Raw genomic sequence first — 8,798 nt, 5'->3', positions numbered from 1 at the left:
TTGCAAGGTTGAAGAATCATCCATGAGTAACCATTTTTATGTTAAGCCAAAGTAATAAGGATTATAAAGGGAAAATGTAAATTCTCAGTTAGTGTGTTGTCCTTAGTGCTTGGAACTTTACTTACAACTTGAATTATTAATCCTTCTTTTTAATTTAACTTATTTCACCTTAACTATGTCATTCGGGGAATACCTCTTTAGACACTGAACTTTTTTGACATGGAACATATCTCACTTTATTTACTTATATGGGGAACACCTTCAGTTCTATTCAATCATCTCGAGAAATACTAAAGTCTTCTAATTACAATGACGTCATCTTAGTCATTAAGGATTTACTCGAGATCCTAAATTACAATAATTCTATATATAATGCATGTAAAAGTGGGTGAAAACATTTTAAAAACATTTTTTTGAAAAATCTTTTCTTCTTTGCCAAACAGTTTAGGTCGAGACAAAAATGTAATACCTTGGCCACATACTTGTATACTGCATAGTCTCATTTCTTTACACACATTATTGGAGTGTTATGTCTAATTATGCACTATTATGGGCGTGTGTAAAAAGAATCTCACAAGCGTCCCTTTGTAACTAACCTTATGAAAACATAAAAAAAAACTCATGACAAAATCACGTTTTCATTAGGTGTTTTTGTGAAAAACTATAATTAGGGAAGTCATCCTACACATATAGATTAGGTCTTTATGTGTCCTATGGAAAGCACTATGGTCCCACACATGCTCTATAGATCACTACTTATCTATGTGTTCTGTAGGATCGGTTTTGAATATGTCTACACCCTATTTGTGTGAAAACATACATCATAAAACTAGTCTCACGTATGACAACTAGCTAGGATATGTTTTTATATAAAAATGTGCATGCACTCTAGTCCCACACATGCTTTATGGTTTTAAATATGTCTACACATGTTCTATAGATCACTAGTTAATGCACGACCATGCATGCCCTACACACAAGCATACATGTTTGTCTCATGCACGACCTCCTCATACACAAGTATCTCTAACTGTGACTCTATGTACGAGCATGCATGTCTTATGCATAAGTGTACATGTGTGTATCATGAATGACTTGCTTCTTTTCTTCATGATTGTACTTAGATCCTAGGGGTGTAATAATCTTTTCCTTCTTGTGATTAGACGTACACTTCTTTTGCATGGTCATCCATCATGACCTATCCTATGTGTGACAAATGATCATACGTGTCCTTCGTACTGTCATCCACCAATCATTGGAAATCCTAAGCTAGCAGGCATACGAGTGTGCATGTCTTGATCATGAACGATCGTACAATACACATTATTCATGTAAAATAATACATGTCATGGTTGTGCCTATCCTCTGGATGATATTGTATACACATCTAAAAATCAATATTTTGACTATTTCCTTTAGTCTTTCTTACATTTAACATTCCAAATATTCTATAATGTTTTCTAGTGACCTTATGAATCATAGGATACAAAAGAAATTGTACAAACACTACAAATTTATCATTCATCATGAATCATTATATCTCTCCTAAAGTTGAGAATACTTCACATGTAATAAATTTCTAGAAATCCTCTAACCACATCATGCATGAACAATTGCTAATTTGATTTCATATTTCATAATCATATTAATTCGATCATCTCATCATTAAGAATACACATATTTCTACAATTCTACATTATATAAATCTTCTAATCATCATGCAAGGTTTTAAATGTAACATAACACATTATCTCCTTACTTGTTCTCCAAGCGGTAGAGTTTGATATTGATTTTTTGCTTTTTGCTATGTCTTGTTGAAAAACGTCTCAACCACTAAAATATCTCTCTCTTTATAGAACAAACCTCTAACTTTTACTGGATAAGTATGAAGTTATACGAATATGGGATTATGACATGTTTAATGCAATAATGTGCTTTATATAATTTTTTCAACATGTAATTGCATGCACCTCACCATGCATGGTTATGCATCTCTTTTAAAATTTTATACGTGACACATTATCCACTAATCTTATGTGACATTGGATGAATAGATGTGCACCCTTTATCCATAGTAGTTCATCAACTTAAAATTTCATATTTAGTGCTTATTTCAACTCAATCTATGCCACGTACACAAACCATAAAAAAAAAACATAATTTTCATTGAGACGTACTTGTGAGAGTTACAAAAACCAAGACCACTTAGATCTATAAAGGTTTAATTGCTTAGTGCAAGTCAATGAAGCTGTGAGATCATGACAATGAAAACAAGAAATCCTCTTCTTTAAAGGCAAAATAAGCTTTCTCCACAACTTTTCCTTAATTCCAATCATTTAAAGATAAATTCATTGAAGAAACCACAAATGGTGTCCTTAGGACCTTACACCATCTTTGAGGGGTTTTTTATTGGGAAAAAAAAAAAAAGGATACAATTTGATGGTTTATCCAAGAATATGACATTTATCAATGACACAAGACTAATTTACTAGGATTGACAAGACTTTTGCAACCCTCCCTATCTTAATACAAGTATGGATAAACCTTTTTGTAAACTTCTTAAACAGGTTACCAACTTTTGTAAACTCTTTTGCTTGTAATAGATCATCATGCCCACTTTTTTCCTATGTCTCATCCTTACACCACCACAACAATAGCTCAAGTGTTATTTTATTACATTTTCAAATTACATGGCATGCCTCAATCCATTGTCTTTGATCAAGACCTTACTTCCATGAGTATATTTTGGCATGAGCTATTTCAACTTCAGCTTTACTTATCACCCTTTCACGAATGGACAAACTGAAATAGTTAGTCATACTATAAAGATATAACTTTGTCGCTTCTCGAGCAAAAGGCCATAAGAATGGATCAAGTGGATTTTCTAGGAATAATACTATTACAATACAATTGTACATTCATCAACTCAAGACACTTCATTTGAGTTAGTTTATAGAAGAACCCCATTGACTTTCATCTTTTATGTCCCATGAAGTACTAAAGTTTAAGTAGTAGAAGATTCACTAATTCAATGTGATATTGCCTTTATAGAAATTAGATGTCATATTCATGAAACCCAAAATCGAATGAAACAAATTTATGATTATTAACATGTGGATCACAAATTTAAAGAAGGAGACTTGGATTATGTCAAACTCAAGCCTTATCAACAAGTTTCAATTTCAAGAAATGCCTCACAAAAACTTGTTGGTTTTTTTTACAATCCATTCAAAGTAATCCTAAAAAATACACAAAGTGGCATAAAAGCTGGATTAACCTCAAACTAGCCTCATTTTACCCTTTCTTCCACGTGTCTTTACTTAAGAAACATGTGGGCACTAATGGAAATGCGATCCTAATTCTTCTTGAGGATGCAACTAACTTTTTTAGTGTTTCTAAGCAATGAGAAAACATTTTGTCTACTTGTGGTTGAGGATGAAGGCAAGAATTGCTTATTAAATAGCCGGGATATGATGCATTTGAAGTGTCATGAGCCAGTCAAATGAACTTTAGTCTTGATTATCCCGATTTCCTATTACCTTAGGGACAAGGTTTTCCTAAGGGGGAAGGAGTTGTTACAACCTACATTCCCTTAAGTGCATTCATGAAAGAAAGAGTCTTCTCCACTTAAGATTTGGTCTCTTTAACATGAATAAAGTTGCATAGCCTCCTCACTAGCTCTCTTAATTTTGTTGAAGACTAGATTTGCTCTCCCTAGCAAATGAAGTTTTCAATTTAGTTTCCTTCAGACTTGGTCATCCTCAATTATAATGTAGGTAATATTTTAGTTTATCTTTTTATGTATGGTTGGCTTTCATATGTATAAAAAGATATAAGACCATCGAATAAAGATATACATTTTTCCATTCCAAATACCTTACAATTTTTCCATATGTAACCAACTGCAATCCCTCCCTTACTTCCAAAATAGCTTGCAAATGTTCAACTAGAGTCACACGGAGCGGTTGAGGCCTTGGATCCGACCCTAACCATAACAAAAACCCCATCTTACAAGGAATTTGAAATCAAGTAATTTAACATGAAATTATGTGTAGTATATCTAAGCTAGAAACATAACGAGTCCTCTTAGGGGGTGTTTAGTTTGAATAATATTTTATTACTGAAAATGAAATATTATTGGAAAAATAAATTACTTAGAATATTACTAAGTATAAATTATTATTATATTTGATAAATATTGATAGATATAAATAATTATTATATTTGAAGAGATATAATAAAAAATATCAATATATTACTTTATTTAAATATTTTTTTAGTATAATTATTCTAAAATATTGTTCATGTTACTTGCTATATTAATAAAAAAATAAATATATTTTTATCTTAAAAAATTAATAAATAAAGATATAATTATAATAAATTCAAGATTATCTTAGTAATATTTTAATATTTAAGGTAAAGTTGGTAATAAGATAACATATTATATTATCTATCATATCACCATTAATATTACTTACAAACTAAATAAAATAATTTCAATAATAAAAAATAGATTATCAAAATAATGTTTTATTTCTTTTAACCCAACAATTCATTGAGGCTTTCATTTAAATAGTGATTTAAATAAATATCTAATATTTAATTATTTTTAGAACCAGTACTTTCTTATCTATTAAGATTATAATTATTAGTATCCTTTAATACACGATACGTATTATACGATATGATATAGATGAAAAATGATATGTATCACAAGATATATAATAATTAATACGATACGATACTTATTCTACAATAATGTATATATTATTAATACGAATCGTTACATTCTTTAAAGAAAATGATAATATAATAGAGGTATATATACGAAATTTTAAAATTTAAAAAATATTCATGATATTTTTTTAAAATAATGACATATTAATTATATTTTTTAAAATTTATATTATACAATACGATACTTAATATATGATATATAAAATTAAATTTTTGATATATAATATATAAAACTAAATTTTTAATACATGATTTCATTACCTCGAGGAAGATTATGTCCGTACATGTATAAATAAAATAAACCGGCCCACAATTAAACAAAAAAAATATAAATATAAAAATAATTTTAGAAAATTACACGTAGGCATTAGCATCGAGATCTCTGCTTTGGCGTTATTATACTAGACCAATCGAAAACATGAGAAAAAGGAATCGTGATTAACGGCTTTTTTTGTCTTTTATTTTTCCAATATCTCATTTTTTTAATTATAAAATCCTGCTTGGAATAAATTCTCACCATTGACTTACAGATACAAGCCTACTGAACTGAACTAAAGACATAGATTCCTCAACGAGGACGCCCCAAAAATAAAAAATGAAGGAAACACACAGTGCGCTTTTGCTTTAGAAAGGTCAGAGGAAGATGAAACCCTCTTTGACAAGCCTGTTTACGTGTGTTTTCTCTTTCTTTTATGTTTAAAGTGCGGCTGTTGCTTAGGCTTTGTGTGTTTTGATGCTCAACCCCACTCAGAATCCAATGCCACTATCGTTTGTTTGCCTAATGCCTTCTACTCTATGTGAATAGCGAGGAGAAGAGGGAGTCAACTGGAATCCCCCCTCGTGTGTTTGTGTGTCAACGCTTAGAAAAAGAGCCACCCGGGAAGCTTCCTACCTCCCTTCCTCACTTCATTTTACCTTTGCTTCTTTTTCTTTTTTCTGTTTTTGTTTTTTTCTTGTCTCTCTTTAAACCCACTCAGATACCCACTCCTACTTCACATTGCAACTCTTCTTCTTCTTCTTCACACTACTTCACTCTACCTGCAAGTACGTTTCTTTCTCCATTTTCTCCTTTGTATTTTCGTTTATGTTGTGATTTGATGGTTCTTGTTTGTTCGGGGTATTCCTAATGAAAACCATGTTTTATTCATCTAGAAAGTAAAGTAATTTTATTTGTTTTTTCAATCTAAAATGTGATTCACACGGGGAGAGATTTTTTCTTGGCTTTGTCTTTTATGTTTATGGTTCAATTTCTGGTATTAGCTCATCTTACATTAATTTTTTCTTCTGATTTGCATTTGTAGAATAGACTAGGCAAGAGGGGATTCTGTTATTCTACTCTTGAAAGAAGGAAATTGTAGTTTTGGAATTGAAATTTAGAGCAAATGGAGATGTTCTAAGCGTGTAATTTTGATCGGTCTCATTATTCTAAAGCATTTTCACACTGCCTTTGCTTACTTTACATCAGAACACTCTCAAATGTACTGTTTTTGTTTGTCATCTCCTATAATTTGTTCAGTTTCACAGCTTTTCTATCAGAGAAGTTAGGGCATATTCTTATAAAGTTGAGTAGTTTAAAGTGCATACATAATCTAAGTTTGGTTGTCAAAGTGTATGTAAGCCTTACTATAGTTTCTGTGCTCCAATTGTTAATAACATTACTTACTCTTGTGTTACAGGTAATTGTCACAAGCATATAATCAATGGAGCTGTTTGATTGCTGGAAGTCTTCTCGGAAGAGAAAGACACCTGAAGAAGACAAAGGTGGTTTTACCTTCTCCATGGATGAGCTTAATCAAGATCTTCTTGAAAGAGTATTATCATGGCTACCCACCTCCACTTTTTTTCGTCTTGGTTCCGTTTGCAAGAGATGGAAGTCAGTTGCAGATTCTGCCAGCTTCAAGCTTGCCTGCTCTCAGATTCCTTCCCGGGATCCATGGTTTTTAATGGTTGATCGCCATCTCAACCACTCAATTGTTTTCGATTCTGCTGAAAAAGGTTGGAAAGGACTTAAACATCCACCCCTTCTCCAGCGGAATCTCAAATCTGACTTCATGCCTGTTGCAGCATCTGGTGGTTTAGTCTGTTTCCGAAATGCAGCTGGAAATTTCATTGTGAGCAATCCTGTGACAGGGTCAAGTCGTGAACTCCCTCCACTGGATCTTGTCCCTGAAAACCAATCTCTTCATGCCATTGTCATGAATAAATGTTCTGAACATGACAGCTCTTACAAGCTTGTGTTAGTGTTTGGTGAACTTCCAAAACTGTCATTCAAAGTCTACAACTCAAGTGTTAATTGCTGGGAGGAAGAGGTTGAGCTGAGCAGAAAGGTCGATGAAACTTTAGACATTGAGTCAATTGACGATGGTGAAGATGATGATGCTGTTTACTTCCTTAGTAAAGCTGGTAATGTAGTAGCCACTAACATGCAGAGAAGTCCATCTAAGGAATACTCTTCAGTCATTACTTGCAAAGATGGTGAGGAAATTGCTTATTTCCTTAGCCCATCTGGTATAGTTGTAGCATGCAATCTGACTCGCAAGAGCTTCTTTGAGTACCCAAGGCTGTTGCCAGTGTTTTCCGAGTACTCCATCGATGTAGTGCAATGTAGAGGAGAAATGCTAGTTATTTTGTTCTCAGAATTTCTTGAAAGTGCCAGTCTTAGAGTGTGGAGATTTGATCAAGATAAGTGGTCATGGCATCAGATTGCAGCAATGCCACCGGCAATGTCACACGAGCTTTATGGCAAAAAAGTCGATGTAAACTGTGTTGGGGCTGGTGACCAGATATTTATTTGCTTAAACTCTGCAGAGCATTTCAGTTATGTTTTATGCGATTTGGTCACCAATGAATGGATCGATTTGCCCAGATGTTATATGAATGGTGAACCTGTAGAGTTCATGTCTGCCTTCGTGTTTGAGCCAAGGATTGAGGCTTCTGTATGACAAACAAGCCATATATCCAGGATCAACATACCCGCCGCAACTTGTCCGTAATTTTTTAGTTTTCTTGTATTCTTTCATGAGTTTTCATTTGTTTGATTTGTTAAAGCAAATTAGCCAATGTAAGTAGAATTAACTCAGATTCATCTGTAACATCCTGGACTACTTACTACACTTGCTTGTGTTTTTCACTAATAAAGATTTCGTTTTTATCAATGGTGGAGACATGTTACTTGTATGCTGCAGTTTCATCTGCTGCTGTTAAAGCCAAAGTGGGGTAAAAGTAAAGTTTAGAGCTCCAAATGTTCCTTTTTACCTCCTGGTGTTGTTAAAAGGATATTAGAATAATATATGTCCTCCAAATGCAGCATGTGGACAAGGAAGCAAGCTGTAAATGAAGAAGACGTTTGCACTTTATCAAGTCTTTTTCTTAAAGAGGATGATGGGAGGAATTCCATCTCCTTTTACACCACCATTAAATAATTCTTCTCATATCCAAACTATGTCGTTTTAATGCTACTTTGCTTGAAGGCACAGTTTTTTTTTTTTAATTATTTTGGGCCCTTTTAGAAAACAAATTAATTAATTATAGATTTTGATAATTCATTTTTTATCATTCTTATATATTATTAAGGTTATTTATTTATTTATAAAAAGACCTAAATTTTGGGCCAGATGTGGGAAGTCAACATGCTGTGGTTTAAGTAAATTACTCTAAACCCCCTATCTATACCATGCCTAGACCTGGCCACGGTTCGTGAACCGTCAGTTTCGGTTCGAAACCACCGATTCACGGTTCGAAAACATAAGAACCCTGAACCGAAACAGTAACAGGACGATTCAGAACCGACGGTTCCAGCTCATGGCCCCGATTCTGAACCGATGGTTTCGGTTTGAAACTGATATTGAACCTTCAATTCTTATACATGATCTTGATATAATTTTTAAATTATTAATTACAATAATTGAAAATTAAAAGAAAGGCTTGGACTTAATTTTTCAATTGAGCTTCCTACATATCTTCTTGGGGTTTAGAAGAATCAAAGCCTACGTTGATGTTGTTGTTGTTGCTCCACCTCTTCATATTGACTTTCACTTTCTTATGTTGAAAAATCATCT

At 32.9% G+C, this 8,798-nt stretch overlaps 1 protein-coding gene across 1 annotated transcript; it reads left to right on the top strand.

Moving 5' to 3' along the window:
* Positions 1–5,315: 5,315 nt before the first annotated feature.
* LOC123194463 (F-box only protein 13) lies at positions 5,316–7,895 on the top strand. Its single transcript, XM_044607667.1, has 2 exons — positions 5,316–5,784; positions 6,417–7,895. The coding sequence occupies exon 2, from the start codon at positions 6,441–6,443 to the stop codon at positions 7,680–7,682; it is 1,242 nt and encodes a 413-aa protein (XP_044463602.1). The 5' UTR covers positions 5,316–5,784; positions 6,417–6,440; the 3' UTR covers positions 7,683–7,895.
* The last annotated feature ends 903 nt before the right edge of the window (positions 7,896–8,798 follow it).

Source organism: Mangifera indica, chromosome 13 (assembly GCF_011075055.1).
Source record: "Mangifera indica cultivar Alphonso chromosome 13, CATAS_Mindica_2.1, whole genome shotgun sequence".
NCBI classification, from domain to species: domain Eukaryota; kingdom Viridiplantae; phylum Streptophyta; class Magnoliopsida; order Sapindales; family Anacardiaceae; genus Mangifera; species Mangifera indica.
The sequence above is the reverse complement of the archived record's forward strand: the minus strand, read 5'-3'. Positions and strand labels throughout refer to the sequence as shown.

Bases quoted from the DNA above. Each gene is read 5' to 3' on its own strand.
- LOC123194463 (XM_044607667.1), top strand. From the start codon at position 6,441: ATGGAGCTGTTTGATTGCTGGAAGTCTTCTCGGAAGAGAAAGACACCT.